Source organism: Aulostomus chinensis, chromosome 16 (genome assembly GCF_037954235.1).
Source record: "Aulostomus chinensis isolate RoL2024-O1b breed Wild chromosome 16, RoL_Achi_v1.0, whole genome shotgun sequence".
Taxonomy (NCBI): domain Eukaryota; kingdom Metazoa; phylum Chordata; class Actinopteri; order Syngnathiformes; family Aulostomidae; genus Aulostomus; species Aulostomus chinensis.
This window is the reverse complement of record NC_141335.1, coordinates 23,678,848-23,701,994: the sequence shown is the minus strand read 5'-3', so window position 1 is coordinate 23,701,994 and position 23,147 is coordinate 23,678,848. Positions and strand designations below refer to the sequence as shown.

The 23,147-nt window shown below is 43.5% G+C and overlaps 2 protein-coding genes across 6 annotated transcripts; one reads left to right on the top strand and one right to left on the bottom strand.

Moving 5' to 3' along the window:
* Positions 1-12: 12 nt before the first annotated feature.
* On the bottom strand, positions 13-2,676 carry mrpl14 (mitochondrial ribosomal protein L14). 2 transcript variants are annotated; one of them, XM_086181228.1, is made up of 3 exons: positions 2,641-2,676; positions 1,050-1,149; positions 13-529 (listed from the first exon to the last, which is right to left on the bottom strand). In XM_086181228.1, the coding sequence occupies exons 2-3, from the start codon at positions 1,124-1,126 to the stop codon at positions 163-165; spliced, it is 444 nt and encodes a 147-aa protein (XP_086037354.1). In that variant the 5' UTR covers positions 1,127-1,149; positions 2,641-2,676; the 3' UTR covers positions 13-162. The 2 variants fall into 2 exon arrangements, with proteins under 2 accessions (XP_086037354.1, XP_086037353.1); XM_086181227.1 differs by lacking the exon at positions 2,641-2,676 and adding an exon at positions 1,345-1,606.
* LOC147247897 (mechanosensitive cation channel TMEM63B-like) lies at positions 1,665-22,836 on the top strand. 4 transcript variants are annotated; one of them, XM_086181217.1, is made up of 24 exons: positions 1,665-2,099; positions 9,308-9,529; positions 9,675-9,754; positions 11,295-11,357; positions 12,072-12,162; positions 12,262-12,299; positions 12,408-12,550; positions 13,405-13,456; positions 13,561-13,669; positions 13,760-13,830; positions 14,382-14,462; positions 14,592-14,715; positions 15,104-15,237; positions 15,322-15,459; positions 15,586-15,739; positions 15,865-15,971; positions 16,080-16,166; positions 16,286-16,351; positions 16,775-16,937; positions 17,841-17,946; positions 18,127-18,294; positions 18,432-18,547; positions 18,635-18,706; positions 19,527-22,836. In XM_086181217.1, the coding sequence occupies exons 2-24, from the start codon at positions 9,332-9,334 to the stop codon at positions 19,704-19,706; spliced, it is 2,541 nt and encodes an 846-aa protein (XP_086037343.1). In that variant the 5' UTR covers positions 1,665-2,099; positions 9,308-9,331; the 3' UTR covers positions 19,707-22,836. The 4 variants fall into 4 exon arrangements, with proteins under 4 accessions (XP_086037343.1, XP_086037345.1, XP_086037346.1 ...); XM_086181219.1 differs by lacking the exon at positions 11,295-11,357 and adding an exon at positions 10,957-10,998 and having other exon boundaries at positions 1,668-2,099; positions 19,527-22,835; XM_086181218.1 differs by lacking the exon at positions 1,665-2,099 and adding an exon at positions 2,168-2,552.
* The last annotated feature ends 311 nt before the right edge of the window (positions 22,837-23,147 follow it).

Here is a 23,147-nt window from a genome sequence, read left to right as displayed (position 1 = left end):
ATAGACAGTGCATTAGAGTGAAAGGTTATATTTATTGTAAGCACAGAGACACCTCCATAGAATGCCAAGCACGTCGACAAAGACTCGAGCCCATAGCACACACAGAGTAACGGTGTAATCGCAGAATTAACAGGGTGAGCAGACCAGAAAAGAATGGTGCCATTAAACAAAAGAGCTTGCGATTGCCAACACTTTGGAGTATTCTCCCTCCAGTTGACGTAAACATGTTGGGATGGGGACTTTAATCCTGGTTCCTGTTGGATTTCCATTATTCTCAATCAGAACGACATTGTTTGAATCGAAGCGAGGACTCATGCGTTTCCCAGGCATCTTGTGTCCTACGATTAGTGCGGCCTTCTTCTCTCCTTTGATCGCTATCAACACTTTGTCACCAACTTTCCCAACACCAGACTTGGTGTAGACGTGGATCACTCGGGGCGGCCGGGTGTGATTCACACTTGCCAAAGAGCTGTTATCCACAACGCGCACTCGGGTCATTTTCTGAATAGCTGCAGCCACGGGGGACACACTGAGAAGACAAAATGTATGTGGGTCAACTTCAATCCACAAGACCAGCAATCCTGTAAAAAATGACTGTTCTACGAAGGGCAATTATTCACCTTTGACAAAAACAGACTGTTCATTTGAAAGCCCCCCCCCCCCCCCAAAAAAAAATGAAGGGATGGTGCGAATGTTTGTATGACAGCACAGTGGGCCACGTGAGAGGTGCTTGTAACAGCATGAAAATAATTCTGATTCAGAGCAACACCTTGCCTTTTTTTGTGTTTTTTTTGACAGATCCACATCTTCGTCCTGAGGACAGAGCTGAGTAACCGCCTGTGAGTCGCTCAGCCTCAAATTGCGACATGAATGTGAAAAACATTTCAAACAAAAAGTTTAAGACATCGACGTTTGAAACTGAACAAGTAAGAGTTTGTGGGTTACACAACTTCGATAAAACTTGTAAAATTACTCAGTACACACGAACCTCAACTCGAATCAAGTTCGAACTGTCAAAGTTTGCCGTAAAGATTGAGAGAAGGCCTTACCTGAAGGTCCTCTGCTGAATTACGGAGGATGCATAAACAAAGAGCCCAGTAAGGGATCTTGAAAGAGGGAGAGTCATAACTTCATCGAGCCTTAAATCCGCTGTAAGGAGAAATGACACATGGTTAGCAGAGAAGCTAAGCCTGCCGCTAGCAGTCGCTGACACTGCATCTTCATGTGAAGCCAAATGCTAACTGGAGCTGCATATTTCCAGGTATTTTTAAAACTCTGTCCCTAATAAGAGCACAAGTGAATCTCAAAGCAAAAATTATACGATAAAAATGTCTATCGCGTTACCCTTCTTTCGCAGTCTATCCCAATGTCAAACGGAAGGCGTCATCAACAAGCGACCGACTGCCCATTGCCGAGCCGAGAAACATAACAAAGCCTGGCATCGGAAATAACACCCATTCAAAATATTGGCTGGGTGTATATGCATTTTACGTGTCAAACACTTTAAATAATTTGATCTTAACTGAACAAGTCAACCCGAACGCAGTTAACTCCACAATTAGTTTGCCGGCCACCTGCTGGCTACGAATAGCTTGTGTATTACTTTGTTGACGTCATTTCATGCGCCCGCCCCAGCAAACATAGATATAAACCAGCATAGAAGCGACACAACAAAGAGCCTCTTGACGGGCCGGCGTGATGGCGACATCTTAGTCGTCTACTTCTATTTACGTAAACCTCTAAACCTCCCGTTCGGCTGGTTAGGTTTGGAGAGCGGTCCAACCGGCTGTCACGGTCGTGGGAGCGTCGACTTGTGCATCATTTTAAACTGATCGAAGACTGTTATGTTAAATAACGATCCAAGTCTAAAATAACTTTGGCTAAGTTTAGGGTCTTGCCCGAGTTTTTTTTTCTTTCTTTTTTTTTCATCTGGATCCCCTTTGATGCAGGGAAATTTGTCGACGGCGGTTCGGTAGCCTCCACCTGTTATTTGCTACACCGAGGAGCTAATAGCTAACCTAAACGTCACGGTTGAGTGCTAGCTCACATTAACCAACTTCAGTGTGACAGGTTGTGCCCCTGCTGCGTATCATAACCAGGTAAGTGTGTTTGTCTCGAGTTCCCCTCTAGAAATCACTCCTACTGGGTGGTAAGCAACAGTTGTGTCTCGGTAGTTTTTTTTTTCTTTTTTTTTTTGAGAGCTTTGTCAGCCTTTGGCTAGAATTAATGGTGTGGTGATAGAACAATAAAAGACACCAGCTAAAGTCACATTAACGTTGCATAACGCGGTGTAACGTCAACACGACCTCTTGCCGAAGAATACTGAAGGGACATTGGAGCTACTTTGCGCTTCAAACTTTAGCAGCCAACGTTTTATTTTATTTATTTTTTTTTGTTTGGTCTTGTTTTTAAAACGAACGCAGGCGAGTCACTTTAGTTTGTTTTAGTTAGCATAATCCAATTAGGCAGCTGAGATTTAGGATTGTTTTTGTTGTTCACTATCGTTACACTCCAGCCACAACCCGTGGGTGAAGCCCTCCTGCCGGTCCTCGGTGAGTCGGACGTATTCGGTTCGTTTAGGATATTTGCTGTCGTATTAATAATTCAAGGCTTGGAACCGAGCGGGGCGCCAGGATCTACCCGACAATGCTCGTCTGTCAGCTGTCGGAGGGATGGCGTGTACCCGGCAGTACTGTAAAAGATACAAGGAGAAGATATTGACGTGACACAAAGTAGTTCTAGTTTCTAGGCGGACTGTGGTGGGAATTTGACCCGGAGCAGATGATTCAGATCAGTAATTCCTAACACGTGTCGCCTATCTGTGTGTTAGCGGTTGAGCAACGCCGTGTCCAGACTCTCTCCTGACGGTAACGAATTATGTGACGTGTAACACCAGCTGGCTGCCTGCTTCGAACGCCACTGCTTTATTACTGTTAAATCACATTTCATTCAAGATAGAAGACCCCTTTCATTTGTGCACGTCTGACGTAATATTTATGTCCGTGTTGCCTCATGCCAGAGGCCATAAGGCTGCAATAATAACCACGATTGATCTGATTATTTTTGTTGCATCAGTGAATTATTGACTCTACCAAGGTGAAGAGTTGTGATAAGTATTCCTCCAATACATAATGTGGTGACGCTCTTGGTTCCCTACCCTTACATTTCTGTCACTTGAAACTGTAAACTGTATCTTAGGCAGTGCAAACGACGAATAAATGTGTGAATGCATCATAATACAAGACAAAATGTGTTCATTTTAATAGATTTCCATTATATCTTAAAAAAAGGACTGTCTAAGTTGAAGATGAGAAACAGTTCCATGTCCTGACTGACGTTCATTACATTTTCGCTGGACCTTCACAATATATCCATATTTGATCTTTTACCAAATGGCCTGGAGGCACAAGTTCCCTTCTATTGTTGTGAATCATACCACAGCTGCAATATCACTCCAATAATTGCAATTGCATTTTTTGTTCCATTAGTAAGCCCTAGTTTCTATTGACAATTCACACAAAGAGAAATGAATCTATATCAAGCATTTGCTGCTAATTTCTTCTTAAACTAAAAGTGTGATTGTCTCGAAAAATTACTATTAATTACTATTACTATTTATGAAATTGCAATCTTGACACATGTCCCCTGGTTTGTGTTTTAAGCTGTCAGGCCGTACCATCTCCACCCTGTACAAATAAAGGATCAGTCCCTGAGAAATTTACATTGCAGAAAAATACAAGGTCAAGAATGTGTTTACTTTCATTGCTTTTCGCATCAGATTTGTATTTTAAGGCCTGACTCATGACATTAGTATTTGTTGGATTTTGTGGCATGGACAGGACAAAGAAACATATGAAAGCCTATCCACAACCTGATGTTAACGAAGGCACATTTTTGATCAAACGTTTGTGGGTCGGTGTTACACGAAGCTCTCATGACCTGCTTTGGTTATTGAATGGTGACTTTTTAACGATGAAAATTCTGATGTGATGCAATCCAGACTGATACAATCTACATAATTTACTGATAACTTTTAATTAAAACTGAAAATGCAACTTGCTGCGTACAACGCGTGTGTATTCTGCACATTTGTTTCAGTGCACACGGATGTCGGCTTTAATGTTCATTTTAATTTAACACTGTCTGCCATGACAGGTCTCTGTCTGACTGAACCACTGGCAGCTGCATGGAGGTGACGGTGCGGCTGCATCAATGTCCGGGGCTGGAGTATTGATACTGTATCGTGAGAAAAACCACCGTATATTCCTGTATTGATTTATTATTATTTTTTTATTGCGCAGCCCTCGTCACATAGTTGCATCCACACAATTAATGACTAAACAATGAAGTGATTTACATTTTTTTTTTGTGGTCTCTTAAATGAAATCATTTAAGGCCTCGGTTTACAGTAAAAATGGGGAGCCACTCGCTGTCCCCTCTTTATAAAGTAGACCTCAAGGACAGAAGCATCGATAATGCAATTTGTTTGATAATTTACAGCTTGAGGCTTTTGGTGGGTGGCTTGTCTTGGATCTGGATCTGGAATTGTGCTCCGTTGCTGCCAGATCAACAAAAAACTGGAAGCAGCTGTTGTTGTCTGGAGTGTTTTTGTCATATAGCAGCAGCAGCAGCAGCAACCCTGCCCCCTCTTCTCTTGTGGTTGTTGCATTAATCCACGTACATGCTGTGACATAGTGAAGGCATCCATTACCCCGGTGCTTTCCTTGATCTGTGACAATCACAGCTGAGTGGGAGTATTTGCATCGTTAATGATTCACAGGCTAATATCAGTGAGCTAATGTGTGCAAACCTGCGTTATCAGCCAGTAGTGTTGCCTGAATAGCCGGGTTGAGAGTGTGAGGTGTTGCATAATGCATTTGTAGTGAAACTGTGATGGCATCGTCCTCTCAGGATGTGCATGCACTTCTTGTTTCAGGTTTCTTCATTATTGACTGGACAACCATTAAAAGGGCGTTGGTGGTGCCTTCAACATGAGTCCACTGAGGTTCTACTACGAAGTAGAACCTCAGTGGACTCATGTTGAAGGCACCACCAACATGAGTCCACTGAGGTTCTACTTTGAAGTCCTTTTTTTTTTTTTCTCTTCAAGGTCGAAGCAATCCATAAGGGGTGTGTGGGTGTGTAAAAAACAAAACAACAAAACAACACAACAACAACAAAAAAACAAAACCCCAAACTATTTCTGTCAAAGACTGTGCTCACGGTCTGAACAATCACATGTAGATTCAAGAGCAGACTGAAATCAAGAGTTTTCTAGACGTGGAACTTGTTCTTATGAAAGCCAACGATAGCTCTCTCCTTTATGGGAGTGGTTGGCTGGATGTTATCTGGCTGGATAGCATTAACTAACAACATGTTACATTTGGAACAGTTTGTTTGGGTGTTGCAGACACTTGTAGCAGTTTAACAGAACTAGCTGTGCTTACTAATTGCAACCATCCAGCCATCCATTTTCTATACCGTTTATCCGTTAAGGGTCGCGGGGGGGCTGGAGCCTATCCCAGCTGACATTGTGCGAGAGGCAGGGTTCACCCTGGATGAGTCACCAGTCCGTTGCAGGGTCATCAGGAGCAATTTGGGGTTCAGTATCTTGCTCAAGGATACTTTGACATAGTTAACTGGGGGAAGTGAGGATCGAACCAGCGACCCTTCGTTTGCTGGACGGCCACTCCACCCCTGAGCCACGCCGCCCCCTAATGACAACTTGTGAGTGATTCTCCTTTTTTAAACTTGCTTTTATTCATTGAGGAGGTAAAGTGGAAGTAACAATCTGGGTGTTGCTTGGAAGAACAAGCAAGTCAAATATTAACTATAAAAGGAATAATGAGTTATAAACAGATCAGAAGAATAACATGAAATAAATTGCAGGACGTCATGAATGTGTGTGCTGTTGCTCACTGGATTTCAGTGTGCATCTGTATTATTCACCCATCCTGAGCGTTCCAGCTGTTTGCCTGGCCTTTTTTTCCCCCTCTGATGTTCTAAACTTGCATATCCCAGATAATCCAGTAAATTACATTGTGCAGGACAGTGAAACTTCAGAGCAAATGGCAGCATCTCTCTATGTTATGTTGAGTTTTATATGGATGGAATGTCTCCCCGGCTGCCCTTTATGTTTATTTGTATTTTGAGAATGTGTGCCTGACTGACGGTACCATAGCAACCAGTATGAGGTGGAAAGGTGGCGCAGCAGTTCTGTTCCACAGAGTCATGCTGGAGTTAGTCACAGAGCGCTTCTATCTAGGAATCTAGACACAGAAAATATGATGAAGTTAGAAGCAAAAGACTTTGGTGAAGTCTAAGGAAAAGAAAGAACCCTCTTAGTTTCTTCAGAGACGATGTATTTCACTTGCTATGCTGCCGAAAAGTTTATGGTGGACTTGAATTCAGAGAGGACGAGCGCATTTTAACATCAGTGTTTTGCCTAAATTGTACCTGCGTGCTGTCCGGAGCTCTGGTCTCAACTTATTGATTTCAGATTCAGATTCAGATTCAGATGACTTTATTTATCCCTGAGGGGCAATTAAAGTACAGTACAACTGAGCAGCATGACATTAAAAAACAATAGAAAAAAAACCAAAACAAAACAGGGACATGACAGTGGGAATAAATAAGAGAATAAAAATAAGATTAAAGATAAAAATACAATAAATATACTACATACAGTATGTACACAATGTAAAATGAAGAGTAAGGTGACTGGAGTGAGTGAATAAAGTGCAGACAATGTAAACAGTGTAACAGTGAAGCTTCTCAAGCAGAAAAGATATTTGAACTGCCTGACTGTATCCTGATTAAGATGAGTTTAGGTAGAAGTTGTGTTTGAGGATGTTGATGTTGAATGTTAAACAGCGTTGGGTTCAGGGCGTGCAGCCGTGCGGTTGAAGGCACAGGGGGGTATGTTGTGTCCTCCTTGGGTTGAGACCGGTCCATTTGAACCCTGTGGTCTCTATCGGCTTATTGTTGAGCTCTGGCTGCATCCCGCTCTAGTGATGTCACAGCATTCTAGGGAGCGGATAAATGACTTAGTGTTAGGGCAGATGAGCAGCGTTGTGAATGCTGCTAGTAGTGGGTCGAAGGGCACAAGTATAGCAGTGCAACTGTGCAAACACATTAGCTGCTCGCAGCAGAATACCTACATGTCTTCTAGCCCTCCCTGAACCCTCAGTTCAGCCTGTGGGACACATTTAACCCTGTAAGTGGGATCCTCCACTCTGGAGCCTTTCCACACAGCTCAGACAACACAGCTCCTTATCAGAAGTGACAACCTTTTTTGATCAATATCTCAAGTTTGAAACCTCCAATGTCAGAAAAAAATTCTCTGTCTTATTTCAAACATGAATCAGGGGCTGTAAGGTCTTCTATTTAGTTAGAAGTTTCTAAACCATCAAGTTTCATCATTTGAATTGAAGCAATACTTGGACCGAAAAAGTTTTTTTTGTTTTTTGCTTTTAAATGGGCGTAAATAGGTGATTTTGGCTTTGCAAAGAAATGCTTCCCACCTGCGTTACTTCTTTGTGATGTGAGAGTCCAGAAAGATTTGGCCAGAGATGTAGCTTGAAGCTAATGGCCACAGCACCAAAACAAATTGAAAACTGTCCAGAAACGTCTCTTCACTAACTCAGCTGCATGCTCAGTAATCACAAAGTAGTCACAAAGATGTGATTCACGAGGAAGGAAAATATCTTTGTGAGCTGAAAACGTGCATCTCTTAAGGCAAAAAAAAACACTTTCAATGTAACTTATCGATTTAAGCAGTTCAAGTCTAGTGAATGGCGTAACCTTTAGTGTTTCAGGGGTCAGGAGGAACCTGCAAGACCTAAAGAAAGGAAGTCTAGCCTGAATCAGAAAAAGAAAGTACATTTCAGAGCCAAAAAAGGGGAATTTTTCAGATCTCAGGCTATTCTGCAACATTGGAAAGTAAATTTGTCTTAAAAGTTAATGCAAATAATTCCTGCAGAACTTTTGTTGATGAATTAATGCCTTTCATTATCAGTATAGCACTCCAGGAAATAGTGCATTGCATTATGATTATATCCCTTCAGAGGTTTTTTTTTTTTCCCATAAGGAAACCGCAAAGAAAGCCAAGGTGACTGTGAGGAGTTTCCTCCATCATCAGTTTCCCCTTGGAAACAGGATGGGACCCTGACAGGAAGAGCTCTAGCAGACCCGCCATCACCCACACAATGACAAAACACCTTTCTTTCTAAGAGTCAACAGCAGTGTGTTCAGCAGCTCCCATTCAGATTAGAAAGTAGCAACAAGTTTCAACAGTAAAGAGAAGATTTGTAGTTCAGACATGTTGAGTGGCAGCAAGAAAGATTATTAAGAAAATAATCTTGACTGGGCCTTGATAGCAGCTTTGTTTGGTTCAGTGTTGATGGACAAAGCCAGCACTGTAAGGGCCCGGTGGTGCGATAGCTGAATCTCATATCAGAAAGGGCTCAAGATGCGTGTAGCGTGTTGCTCACATGCTATTGATAGCTGTTAGCAATGTTTTCCCCTGTTAGTCAAGTCAACTGCTTCTCATGGAGCAGAAATAAAGTACAAATGTAATGATGGCTCATGTGAAGCCTGACCAACAGGTTGACTCACACACACACACACACACTCACACTCACTCACACACACTTCTTGCCTTTTATAATTGGATGACTGAAACATAGTCACACTGGTTGAGTCATCATTTTCTCAGACTGTATTAACAGTGTCCAGCAGGCAAGCCCAGGCAAGCTGAGTCTTTTCTACCTGCCTAGACGATGGAGCCCAGCCACTGCTGAATTAACCTGAACAACTTGCAAACTAAAGAGACTGATATTTCCTCTTGGCTTTGGCTGTGGCTCCCAAAAAACTAAAGAGTATAAATGTAGGATGTCATTTCTGATCCCCGTCTCACAGATGCCTGTAGAAAGCGCTGATTATTGCATCGTCAGTGTGTTTCTTGTTGAGAAGAAGTAGAAAATATGTTGAATTGGCACCCTGTTGTAGTTTAACTTGAACAAGGAACAGAAAGCGGCTGAAACAAGCAGGTTCCAGTTGCCATACGAGTGGTCAAACATGTGACTAAAGGCAAGACACAGACGTCAGACTCGGTAGAGGAAAGTTAGATTTGATGATGCCTTCACTGACTTGATGTTCTATTTCTGTTTCTTGTATTTCTTCCGTGCACTGGGTGAAGGCACATTCTCATCATTCGTAAGCGATGTGTAATAAGCATGGCCAAACAAAAGCTGCTGCCACGGATCAGCTATGATGGTCTTATGACGGTGTTGCTTCTTCCTTACAGGTTGTCGGCATGCTGCAGTGAGGGATGCACCGAGTGTTGATATTAACTTTGCCCATCTGGGCAGTGCAAGCATGCTCCGATGGGGAGGCCTGCACGACGCCCGCACCCAACTCCACCTCCAAGGACTTCTGCTACTCGGCTCGGATTCGCAGCACAGTGCTGCAGGGCTTACCCTTTGGTGGGGTGCCCACTGTCCTCGCTCTTGACTTTATGTGCTTTTTGGTGAGTTCTTCTAGCCAAAGGCTCAGGCTTCAGTTTGACATCAGAGGCTTCCAGGAGTCGATTTGAAACACCATCAGTTAGTTTATGTAAGGCGTCTGGAAACGTCTCTGAGTTGTGATGGCCATTGTTAATTTTGTACTTCCAGGGGCTGCTGGTTGTGTTCTCCTTCTTGCGCAAAGTAGCGTGGGACTATGGGCGCCTCGCTCTGGTGACTGATGCTGACAGGTAATTGGCTTTCAAATTTACTTGTTTAAGTAATGAAGGAAACTACATGATTTTTGGTGCACATGCCAGTGAGTAGGAACGGAAACACTGTTGTTTTTATGATGAATTACTTTGCAATCCATTCTAAAATGTGAAAGAACTCCAACTATTTTTGGTATTTGACAAAAATGGAGTGAGAATTGATTCTCCTGTGACGTCAGGCGAGTTCCATGTGGTCGCTGGAGAAGTCAGCATGCCTTGTTTGCAGAGGTGTGGACGGTGCCTTCTATAGAGCCAGTGTAGCAGGCAGCCCGCGAGGAGCTGATTTATACGGAGCTGTTGGCCAGTATTGGCTGGCACTGCAAATGGAGTAGTTTTTGTTGTGAGGGTGCAGTTTTCTGACCGATGCAAACATCACAAGGATCCTACCCAGACGGGAAGTTCATGTCAGCAGCTTTCCTTTTTATAGGAATAGCGCATTATCATGCTTTGTCACTGACCTCCTCCATGTTTGTTCACTCTGACTCTTATTAGACCTGAAATAAGGGAAGAAAGAGCGATGAGGAGTCGTTTAGATCTAATTTCTCTTAAGACCCGAAACCATGAGTACCGCACTCAGCGTTTAGTTCCCCGCTATTATATAACCATGCACGACAAAAAGTTTTATGGTAATTTACTGACGTCTGCTCACTGATCCATTTCTCGCAGCCAGATTGACGCACTGCTCGTGTTGTAGGTGTTACAGTCTAAGTGGACTGATCTGTCTTTGAGTAAGGGAGAGGCCTGCTTGACTGTGAACCCTGGAAACTCGATGACACAGTGCTCCATCCCCTACATTCCCCTACTGTGTCTGTGTGATGTCGCGGCTTCACTATTTTTGCAGCTGCTTGTGGGTTTGCAGCATAGTGGGAGGATGAGTGGGGGGCTACTCTTCTAGCAGACAGAAAAAGTTGTTTGTTGTCCCATGACACTGTGAAAACGCTCAAGACCCATTTGTTCAGATTTAGATTGTGAAGTTAATAATTGTCTAAAACAGTGTTGTAGCTGTTGGCTAAATGTGTGAGACCATAATGTAAAGCAAAATGACCGGGAGTCTTCATTAGTATGCCTGTGGGGTGAAATGCTTCCACGGTTTTTGTCTGAACCTGCTGCCTCACTAGCCAGCAGGACTGTTTCATCTTAACTAAGCTGAATGGCGTTGTTTTGCTTCTCTTTTTCATCAGAAGAATGGATCAGCGATACAGCCGTCTGGATGATCGGGAATAGTATGTTTAATCTCCATATTGTAGACTCACCGCCTTTTTTTCTTCCTCACTCTGTAGATAACCAAACACATAACTCTTCATTCTACCCAGGCCGCTGTGGGTTTCAGCCTGTTTCTCACTCTTGATGGTTTAGTGTTTTTTCCTCCTTCTCCTCCAGGCATTTGCCAGTACCAGGCTCCTAATTATTCTCCCTCTCCTTGTCACTCTTGTACTTGCGCTGTTGGGTGTCCCTGCCCTCTCTCACCATGCTAATCAGATCTCTTTGTGCTAATCTGTGTATTGACCTCTTTATGAAGCATGGACTTCCTCTGTGTGAGCGCACTGCATGAGCCGCACAGACAGGATGCTTACAGGCAGAGGTAATGCTTCCCTGATTTGTGGTTGTTCCTAGACAGGCCCCAACGTGGTGCACCTCCTCAGTAGCTTGTCCTGAGATGAGCCACTCCAACCTCTCCCAGGAATGTGGGAGAGGAGCATTACAGCTGCAGGCTCTCTCCTCATTCCACTAGAGATATGGTAGCGTCCAGGATGACGTCAGAACCTCATGTAGTTTTGAACACTTGACCCCTGCTGGATTTCCAGCAGAGCCTGTGTCCTGTCATACAAAATGAATCGACCCGACAATCACATTTGTATGTAATAGATCATATATATTAGTATGCTTCTCTGTTCTAACCTGTGGCTCTGCTGGACAAACTAAAACTGTCTTGTTGAACGCTGGATGTCTGTCCATCCCTCTGTGGATTCTCTTCCTGTAGAGCATTTCCTTCTAACATCTGTGTCACATCCTCTGTGATGAGGAGTTCCACTTGTGAAAAGTTGAATCGCTGTGCTGCAGGGGACGTGGCTGTAGAGATCGTTCCTGTTCTATCCTGTGTGCAGCCCACAGGGGATAAACAAGGATGAGTCTCTTCAGCCCATTTCACCGCACGTGTGTGTGTTTATCTTTTCCACCTTTTCATACTGAGGATAATCCCAGTGTGTTGAGACTCAAAAGAACTAACATCTCGTGCTTGGTCCATGTTGCGGTGTTGGGTTGGAACCTCATGGAAGTGTGTGTCTGCTGCCTACAGTGTGGCATCTGCCTTGACGTCAGACACACCTGAACGCTACGAGCGCCTCACCTCCGTGTCCAGCTCGGTGGACATTGATCAGAGAGACACTGTAAGTATGGCTTTGTGCTTCCGTCCTGGACGAACAGCATTTTGGACATAAAAATGGGTTTGCAACCTCACATTTGTCATTGTTTCGTTCTTTGTGAAGGGCTTCTGCTCCTGGCTAACCGCCATTTTCCGCATCAAGTAAGTCAATCTACTGTTACGTAATTCAATGAACACGGATTAAAGTGAATCTAATATTCACTCACGCTAAACAGAAGTTGTTGACTTTGTTGATGGGATCTTCCCCAGGGATGATGAGATCAGGGAGAAGTGTGGGGAGGATGCTGTGCATTACTTGTCCTTTCAGCGCCACATCATTGGTCTGCTAGTGGTGGTGGGCGTGCTCTCTGTGGGTATCATCCTACCTGTAAACTTCTCGGGAAACTTACTTGGTAAGTAGTGCAGTAGCGAAGACGTGTGAGGACATCTAAAATCCTTAATAAGCAGGTTTTTATTTTTTCTTCGCGACTGTTTTAGCTGTGTTGCAAGGATCTTTTTCTTTAAAATGTTAAGAAAACCCTTTTTATCTTTTTATATGTGAAAAGAGGTTTGTTATATTTTCATTTGTGCACAAACTTATGCAAATGTTGGTTTGAGTAAGCTATCAGAGCGGCTGATGAACAAGCCTGTGGTCTTTATTTCAAGTAACATGGCACAATTTCAGTGAAGGGCACTGAGTAAAGACTCTGGTCAGCACATTATGTACACAAACACAAGCTTTGGAGATTTAAACATTTAGTTTTGTGAAGTCTTCACCAACAAACACCTCGTTTGTGGTTTTTGAAGCATAAATTCAGTTGTTAGAAGATTAAAGTAAATGTTACACCATGAACAAACTACACTGCGGATACGCTTAGCAACCTGGTAAGGGCTGTTGTTTTAAAGACTCAGAAACATTCTGAAATTCACAATGCAGTATTTGCAGATGTACTCCGCACACCAAAGCGTCAAAATATTTTAAACTCATGTTCATTCAGGGAGGTGGACGTCCCAACAGTTCAAACTGACCTCCGGGTTGTAGGATTGTTCCTTCTTGACCGCGTCTCTACGTGCTCTTCGTCTCCATCCCGTGTCACGAGTGTGTTTGCCGTCAAAGAGCTCATGCTTTTCATTTTGTTTGGTTAATGGAAAATTACCGTGCCACATGTCCTGTTACTGCTCTACCAATTTAAGCTGAAGCCCACTCAATTCCCAGGCCAGTACTTCAAAGGAGTCATCGTCTTGTTTCTTTGTATTTTGTCATCAGAAAACAATGCCTATAGCTTTGGGCGAACGACGATAGCAAACCTGAATGCAGAGTAAGTCAATCCTACTTTATTAGCTTACTGTATATTGCACTTTAATTAGGTGTGTCATTGCCCCACGCTGTCACTAAATCATTCTTACCGTTGCAATCACCCAGTAACACACTACTGTGGCTGCACACCATCTTTGCGTTCCTCTACCTGTTACTGACGGTGTACAGCATGAGAAGACATACCTCCAAGATGCACTACAAAGAGGACGACCTGGTGGGTGGCGACTGTCTCACACAACCTTGTCACATGCACAGAAGGCCTGAATGCTCTTGTAATTCCCTCCCTGTTTTTGCTTCTTTACAGGTGAAACGCACTTTATTTGTCAATGGCATCTCCAAATACGCAGAGGAAACTGACATAAAGCAACACTTTGAGTAAGCGCCCTCAGCTGAGCTCTGCCTGCTTAGATAGACGGTGCACTGCTCCGTCCACATGGCAGCTGTGCGGTAACTGTATTATGGTGTATGAGAAACATGCTTTTTCCTGTTAACATCAGCTTTTCCTGTCCTGGTCCTTGTAGCAGGGCTCAGACAATGGCAGGCCTATAAGTGTAATTGTGCGTAATGGAAGCCAGATGGACAGAATTATGCCAGTCATGTGTCATTTGCTAATAGCGTGGAGGGGACGTCTGCACTCCCACTCCACTAAATTGTATCAACCAAATGTCACAAGTAACGTATGTCTTATATTACATGGACTGTACTACGAGCAGAACCACACTCGTTATGGAAATTCAAAATAATCTTTGCTGTAATCATTCATGATTATAAAAATAAAAAAATCTGGATTAATTTTCCGATTTTTTTGGGGGGGGTATTTTGTTGAAATTAGTTGAGACGTAAAGATGATACGTACTGTAAGTCTACATTTGTGTTTTCTGAAATATAATCCAGTCATTCTTTCTTCCCGTGCATTTATTTTATAGGCAGGCGTATGAAAACTGTGGCGTCCTAGAAGCTCGTATCTGTTACAATGTGGCCAGGCTGATGTACCTTAACTCTGAAAGGTACCAGTTTGACTCATACGTGTGTGTGTGTGTGTGTGTTACCCTGTCTTAGCATTTGCTCTAGGACCTGAGCTTTTTTCAGTAAAGTAATCCTCCTTCAGTGTGACACAGCTGATGCTTTGTATGCAGGAAGAAGGCAGAGCGCAGCAAGAAATTCTTCCTGGATCTGCAGGCCAAAGAGCACATTACCACCATGATAAACCCGAAGCCCTGCGGACATCTTTGCTGTTGCATCATTAAAGGCTGTGAGCAGGTCAGAGTGACACATCCTTACTTTATCTCAAAACAACGCCGCCCGGAAACATTTCACCTGTTGGTGTTTTCACCAAGTTTGTTTATCTGATGTTGTTTGCTAGCTGATACTAATTGAGATTGTGGAGATGAATATTAAAGGAGGCATCTGTCTAATTTTACAGTCCACTGATGGTACCCTGGAGAAGAATATGTTGGGTTGAGCTCCTGCTCCTCCATATTCAACAGAACCTCCTCATAACTACAGATCATTAGCCAGTTGAAGTCGCCTTGATGATGCTAATCAGAGAACCAGAGTTACAAAGATAACCTAAAGATGTTTCTTATTTGAATGTAAGCTAATGACTGCTTGAATAACTAGAGATAATAAAGCCTCATGCTCCTTACAGGAGGAAGCAGTGAGCTACTATACCAAGCTGGAGGCCCAACTAAAAGATGACTACAGGAAGGAGAGAGAGAAAGTCAACAGGAAGCCTTTAGGGATGGCCTTCGTCACCTTTCAAAACGAGTCCATAACCGCTATGTGAGTGTATTTACATGAGTGTTCGTCTGGGAGACTGTTTTAGAGACATTTTGTGATCTGTTTGATTGAATGTGTTCATCTCAGAATCTTGAAGGACTTCAACGCCTGTAAGTGTCAAGGCTGTCGATGTCGACGGGAACCCAAAAACTCTGTGTTCAGCAGCAAGCTGCACACACACAACTGGACTGTCGGCTATGCCCCGGATCCACAAAATGTCTACTGGTAAGTTGGACTTTTCTCACCGTAGAAGATCTTTTTTTTTTTTGGAACACTGGTATCAGTTTACTGGCCAGCTGTATCCATAACAGCGGGTCATGGCCCAGTGTCAGTCTAACCTTTATCCCACAGGGAGCATCTGTCTGTGGGAGGATTCTCCTGGTGGATCCGCTGTTTGATCATCAACTTGGTCCTCTTCCTCCTCCTCTTCTTCCTCACGACCCCAGCCATCATCATCTCCACCATGGACAAGTTCAATGTTACCAAACCAGTGGAGTACCTGAATGTGAGTGTTTAACAAAACTAAGCTTTGAAAACCATGACAAGTGTGCGTGCTGCTGCTGCACACTCGGGAAAGGAACCCTCAAACTTCTTGACCCAGCATGTTCATGTCTGTGCTCTGCCCCCCAGAATCCAATCATCACCCAGTTCTTCCCCACCCTCCTCCTGTGGTCCTTCTCCGCTTTACTTCCCACCATTGTCTACTACTCTGCATTCTTTGAGGCCCACTGGACCCGGTATGGTTAACAGCTTCTCCAGTGAACAGTGAGACGTGTTCTGAGCTTGTGTGATCGTGTGTTTTTAAAAAAAATGTAAATATGTAAATATTTCTTCTGGCCCTGTAGGTCAGGAGAGAACAGGACTACGATGCACAAATGTTACACGTTCCTAATCTTCATGGTCCTGTTGCTGCCCTCGCTGGGGCTCAGCAGGTAAAACATGGTTTTAATTTCATTTCCTGCAGTGCAGTGAAACCTAATGATGTATTTTCATGATTCTTTTCCAGCCCCGCACATTTATTGCTCATCTCTTTGTCCGTGTATCTCTGCAGTTTGGATGTTTTCTTCCGTTGGCTTTTTGATAAAAGATTCTTGGCAGATGCTACAGTGAGATTTGAGTAAGTAGCATACATTTGTTCTGCAGGTAGTTTCCTGTTTTTTTTTTGTTTTTTTAGTAAGTGTATATATATATATAAAACCATGAAATGGCTAAAAGACCTTTTTGATAAGTGTGGTACACAAAAGTGATTAGACGTAGCTGAGGATGCTGCTGCTGTCAAGCCTCTGGATGTTGGTGTGCAGGAGGAACATCACTTTGCACACATTGGAGACTCGTTGTGTTTGATGATCATATCAAATAGTCAGCGAATGCAGGAATTTAAAAACCAGGGTTTAATCAAGTGTTTAATTTCATAAATCCAGAGTAATAACCGCTACCGATTTAACACTGTAATTACGTCGCACCCTCCAGTACATCTTTCATTCTTCAGAAGTGAGATTGATTCCTGTCAACAGTCTGTTCACTTGTCCTTCCTCTTTAGGTGCGTGTTCCTTCCTGACAATGGCGCCTTCTTCGTCAACTATGTCATTGCTTCGGCGTTCATCGGTAACGCCATGGACCTGCTGAGGATCCCAGGTCTACTTATGTACATGATCCGCCTTTGCCTGGCCCGGTCTGCAGCCGAGCGGAGGAACGTCAAGAGGGTGAGTGTGTGTCCTGTTGACAAAGCAGAAAGCCTTCATGGATCCATGGGAAGTGTGTCAGATTGAAGACTTTGAAAAGCTGATTTTGCTTCAATGTTGAAAACGAATGGAACATTGTATTGTTTTCCTGTCCACAGCAAAGGAGATGCAGACTCAGAGTTCAGTCTCTAAATGCTCTAAAGACTTAGGACCGTCTCAGGTTTTGTTGCGAGAAGTCGGGTGAAAACAATTATTAGTTTGGAAAAAAAACCTTGCATGCATTGCAGAACCAATCCAACATGTTTATGAATTTGTCCAAAGCTGACAACCAACATTGCATCCATTTTTATTGTTTTAAACGCTTTCTCTGAGTAAAAAATTTTTTTTTAAAAAATAGAAATTTGCTAGGTCCCTGGTTGGTTCTCTATGAAGAAAGCTGTGTTTGTGAAATATAAGGTCGTGGGTGAGTAAGGGGCCGTTCTCACTAGCCTCCCAGCATCGACCTGTCTAGTCTTCATCAAGTACCCAGATGGTACTTGGACGTTTCCTGTGTGTGGTCTAATGAAGGTAGAGGAGAAAGCAGGATATGTGGGGATGAACAGGTGAAGGTGAGAAACCTGAGGGGAATAATTAATGCAAGTATCTGTTACAAGTGAAAGCAGGAAAGGGGTTTCAACAAGTGTCATGTGAGTGTGGGGTCTCGTTTGTGGGAAGTCGTATGAAACGATGAGAAATGAGCTTATGTTCGTTTGAACACTCAACTGGTTGTTTAATTGAATCAACAATAGAAAGAGGCGACTGGCGTGTATAATTAAGTGATCAGCGGGAAACAAAGCGTGTCGGCGTTGTAGTGCAGCCTTCACTCGACTATAAGTTTAATATATCGGCATTGTTGTGTTTCTGTCTTTTTCTGTCATTGCGTAGCACCAAGCTTACGAGTTCCAGTTCGGAGCAGCCTACGCCTGGATGATGTGCGTCTTCACCGTGGTCATGACCTATAGCATCACCTGCCCAATCATCGTCCCTTTTGGTTAGTTCTGGCCTTTGTTGTATCTACTGCCGCGTCACATCGAGATAAGTGTCCTGATTCAATGATGGAAGGGAGAACGTGAGGGGGCCGGCAGCAGACAGGCTCTGTTCTTCAGTGAGATGCTTATCAGTCAGCCCTAATAGGATTATTTCCCCTGACAGTTGTGGCCTCTCTGTGCAGGCCTGATGTACATGCTGCTGAAACACCTAGCGGACAGATACAACATGTACTACGCCTACCTGCCGTCCAAACTGGACAAGAAGATCCACTCTGGAGCTGTCAACCAAGTGGTGGCCGCTCCTATTCTCTGTCTCTTTTGGCTTCTTTTCTTCTCCACTGTGCGCTCTGGTAAGACAAGAGCTCCACCTACTGGCCGCTAATGATCTCACACATCCAACTTCCTTCACAACGTATCTCCTCTCTGCTTTATCTTGATTATTTTGTGTACGAGCACCTGACAGATGATTGTTTCACTGCTTCTGCAGGTTTTTCAGCTGCGACATCCATGTTCACCTTTGTGGTTTTGATCATCACAATCATCATCTGCCTTTCTCACGTCTGCTTTGGACACTTTAAATATCTCAGCGCTCACAACTACAAGGTAGCTCGATTTACCTCGTTTGCAAAAAATATTTGTGTTCTTTTAAATTCAGCAAGTCATGTTAGAACATTGATTTTTCTAAATCAGATTGACACCCAGGAGGTGGATGGGATGGAGAACGGACGTTCGGTGTGCGTGCCTGCCTCCAACAAGGCAGCAGTAAGTATGGAGTTGGGTTTTTGATCATAACAGGGCCTGCTTGTATCAGCCAATCAGCTGCTGCTACAGATGACATGCATGCTTGAAAACTTCCTCCACACATCAGGTTCCCCTGGGAAAAGGTACAATTCTTTTTTTTTTTTTTTTAAAGAGAAATATGAAAATAAAAAACACAATCTCATTTATAATTTATTAGTAGCAATATTCAGTGAGATTATAAAACATTTGGAAACCTGGGAGAGAAAATGCACAAAGCAAAAATTCCCTAATGCCCCTATGAATTCTGGGTCCTTGAGAGAAATCCTTTTATGGCACTAGAGACTATTTTGGGATCTGGGATCACACCAGCTCCTTCTCACACCACAGCTGTTCTCAAACCTTCATTTAATCTCAACTAAACACCAGTGGAGTTTTGTAACTGCGTCTGTCACCGTCCTGGTCTCCCTGTGAAAGAATCGGATTAGACAGCACATGAACACATGCCAAAGTACTCACAACCTCCTCTGCTCCGATTCCGGCTACGGTCGGAGTCTCCAGGTCTACGGCTTTCCATGACAACATATAAAAAGAAAAAATTCAACCTTGAGAAAACACAACATGTGGAGGTTTATTAAAAGTCTGTACAAGCTGGATAAGTCAATATTCACTGTTGGTTTCAGATTTTCCCTCTTAAGGACTTTTTATTTGGGAATTTGGTCATTTTTTTTTGCTCTTCAAAAACTTAGCGTCTCTCATCCTGCTGAAGCCTGCACATTTATTCTATGCTGCAGTTACAAAGCTCAGACTGAAACATTGTACTTTTTTTTCCCCCCCTCTGCAGCAGATGTACATTGCTCAGGTGCTTCAAGACCCAAATTCTGAGGAGGCGGGGTCAGGCAGCGGAGAGGATGACGGCCAGGGGTCCTCGCAGGACGAGGAAATAATCAACATGGAAAATGGCCTGAATGAGGACTTCCAGTCTGGTGAGGACAGTCTCATTGATAATGAAGTGCGACGCTGATGCTGCCTGCCACAGAAAAAGTTTAACTGCACTGAACATGTGAATTAAACCGGGAGCTGAACCAGCAGCTCTCCAAAGCATGTCAACCTCCATCGAGGGATGTCAACTAACAGAAGCACATCGAGTACTAAGGATGGAATGGATTCTCACTCACGGACATTTCCCTCACTGGGTCTCATCAAAGACATTCTCTCTGTGTACCTGCACAGGGAATCTACTCTAAAAATAGAAGTGCAGCACCATCTTGTGGCCCCCCCTTGAACATCCAAGGAAAACCCCAAAACACTGCACATGATGTAGAGCTGATTGCCTTGTCTTGTAAGGGGCGGGGCGGGGGGGGGGGTAATTAGTTCTGTCTGTATTTCTCTAACATTGTTGCACTTGAAAGAGAGGAACTGTCCTATAAGCTCACTAAGGTACTGTAGTACGACATGGCTTCAAGTCAAAAGGGCGGAGGGATTTTCCCATAATCCTTAGCTAGCATCCCTACATGTCTGCACTAGATGCTTCCCTTGAATAAGCAGCAAACTGGGAGAAGGTAGCAGGAAGCCAGCAGGTGACCTGTCCCAAAAATGATTCAGTCCCACGTAGGCCTCGCTACTAATACGGACACTTTGACTCGAGACAGCTACACAACTCTGCTTTTGTGAAACAGCCATTTTTGCATGGCTTTTAATCTGAAGGTGTAAAACTCAATGACCCCCCGCCCCCCACCGTGGGAGATCACTCGGCCCACGAATGAGAACGGCTCCGAGGTGGCGTTGGGACTGCTGTTGGACTGCTGCTACCTCTGCTGCCATCGTAGGGGAACTTTGTTGCACAGCCGCTGCAGGAGGTCAAGAGGTCCAGAGCCCTCTGGTTCCTCCTGTGCTGCTCGGAGGATGGAGAGAAAGGCCCAGTTTTGTTTTCTGGGTCAGTTTGATACTCATTTTGATTGGTTCTCTTTATCTATTGTTTTCAGTTGTATCTTTTGTTTTTTGTTTTGTTCATATGTTTACGTCTTCATGTACAGATTTTGGAAGCGATTATTCAGATTAGGTGTCTGCCACGTATTGCAACTACCAGATGTCCTTGAGCAATGTTACAGTCTCCCAGTGCTGCTTGGTAGATTGTTGGAGTCATGTGTGAGATAACATATCAAATCTGAGGCAGGTCACACGTGAGGTTAGCGGTTACACCTGTGGACGAGGAGCGGATCCGGTTATGATCACAACTCAGCTTTATGCTAGTTGAAGGAAGGTCTGGTACTTTTTAGTCTTTTTTTCCACCTTCCCCCTTGTTTGGGTCAAATTGATGGTCAGTGATTTGAATTGTGTGTTTCTTCCTCCTTCGTATTGAATGAGAACGCCGCGACCACAACTGGCACCTAGCATACGGAGCAACAGCCTGCGTCAGAGTGGGTCCACTAGGAGTGTGTGTCTGATACGTAAGTGAGGTCTCACTCTCTTACCTACCTGATGGATTGTTTCCCGTGATCCTCCGGGCTAAGCGACCGTCTCCAGCTCAGTCAGAGTTGCTCTAAATTCCCCTTCTGAGTTCTCATCACTGCTGGTTTTAGGCGGATCCCAAGAATAATAACCGTCACATTTGGAAATTGTATTTATTTTTTGGAGCAGTTTCTCAGTGTCGCAGGCGACTAGATGCTTCGCGATGTTCGGATTCAGTCTGTCAAGGATGTTTTCTGACAATTCAAATAACCACCTGAGTCTGTCACGGTGGAAACGACCCTTTAGAAACACTGCAGCTGTTATGTGGTTCAGGTCATTGTGTTCTCATTCAATATTGAAAAAGTCATTATTTTGATCTCGTGATAACCAGAACACGTGATGATAAGATGGCGCGAAGGTTGGAAAAAATACTGGAACTTTCCTTTTAGGCAACACTAATGCTTTCCCCTTTGAAAGCACGAGTAAATGCTTAATCATGTTGTCCTGATATCGTCCAACATCTGCCAGGATTGTCACCGCGTGCTGCTGGAGCGCAGGTCATGTTGTCACCCATACGTACGCAGTGGAACTGGTTCTGATACACTCTTAACCCACACACAAACGCCAAGTCATAATGTGAACGCAGGACAGCAGCCGCACAGATACGTGAACCTACTCAGGACTCATCAGATTTCTATATTTCCTCCTGTAGTCAAGACAACACTGTGAGTTGTTTGTTGGTGAAGCGGGAAAAAGTACCACTACAGTCCGACAGCGGACCAGTTTGTAATTATTATCATTGGGTTGTATTATGAGAAAAGTATTGTAGAGCTGCTCAGAGAACCATTGTGGGAAATGTGCACTAATCCTCATCTCACTTATATGACTGACAGAGAAGGGCTGCGAGTGTCACGACAGCAGCGGCCGGCCCAAACTGTTCCCATGATGGCTCCATGGCGACAGTGGTGCCTATCACGGGTACCGCGGTACTAACAGGAGTACGGTGCTCTTCTAGTCACGATAAGGTGATTTTATTGTTTTATACCTCCATTTTTTTTTTAAATACCTCTGGGAAGTCTTCGAGCGCGTTCTGTCAGAGATACTGTCCAGGTCTGAGGGAGTTCCTTCAACCGTCTTAACGTGGGACGAGCATGATCAGCTAAAAGGTGGAGTCGCTCACTAACCAGAACTGAAGGGTTTTTTTGTAACTTAACTGAACCGACTGGCGTGGAGTCCCGTGGCAGGACGCCTTGTTTGATTTCAGAGCTACGTTTGTTAGTCTACCATGATTTCTAGTTCTCTGTTAGCCATCTCCTCTTAGACCAGCCTCTTTGCATCTGTATACAGTTGGGTTCACTGGAAATAAATGGATTGTTTCTGTAAATAACCAAGTACTCTGATGGATGTCGATCCTTCAACGTCCTGCGGATGGATGGTAAACTGTCTGCATCTCAAACCTGTGCAAGTTGTTTTTGTGCTTGTCCCTTTTTTTTTTAAACTTTTTTTTTTTTTTTTTTTTTTTTTAGTTGTACATGTTGCTGTGTAGGACGAGTAACTGTAGCAGATCTCAGCGTTTGACTGTCACTTTCATCATTCTCTGCCAAGGGCTGTCTGTACCACAGGTATACAGATATATCTGGGATTTATTCCAGCTCTTTGAACAATAAATCTGTATTTAATCACGTCTGACAATAAGAGTCTGGATTTGTTTAATTGCTTTCTTCATGGGATTTATTTGAATATTACAAAATATAAATAATGTGATATGTGTGACTAGAGCTGCACAGTTAATCCAAATTTTATCAAAATGGCTATGGGGAGTGCTGTAATTTCCAAATGGTAGGAAGGGGATTTAAAGGCTAATTTTGTGAGAAAATACCAATTTTGTGGTGCAGTAAACTTGGGCAAACATCTTGTGATGCAGCTCTCCACAAAAATCTCACCATTACCACTTCCATGGGTTTTCACTTTTTTAGTTTTTAGTTGTTGTTGTTTTTTTTTTAAAAAGAACAAT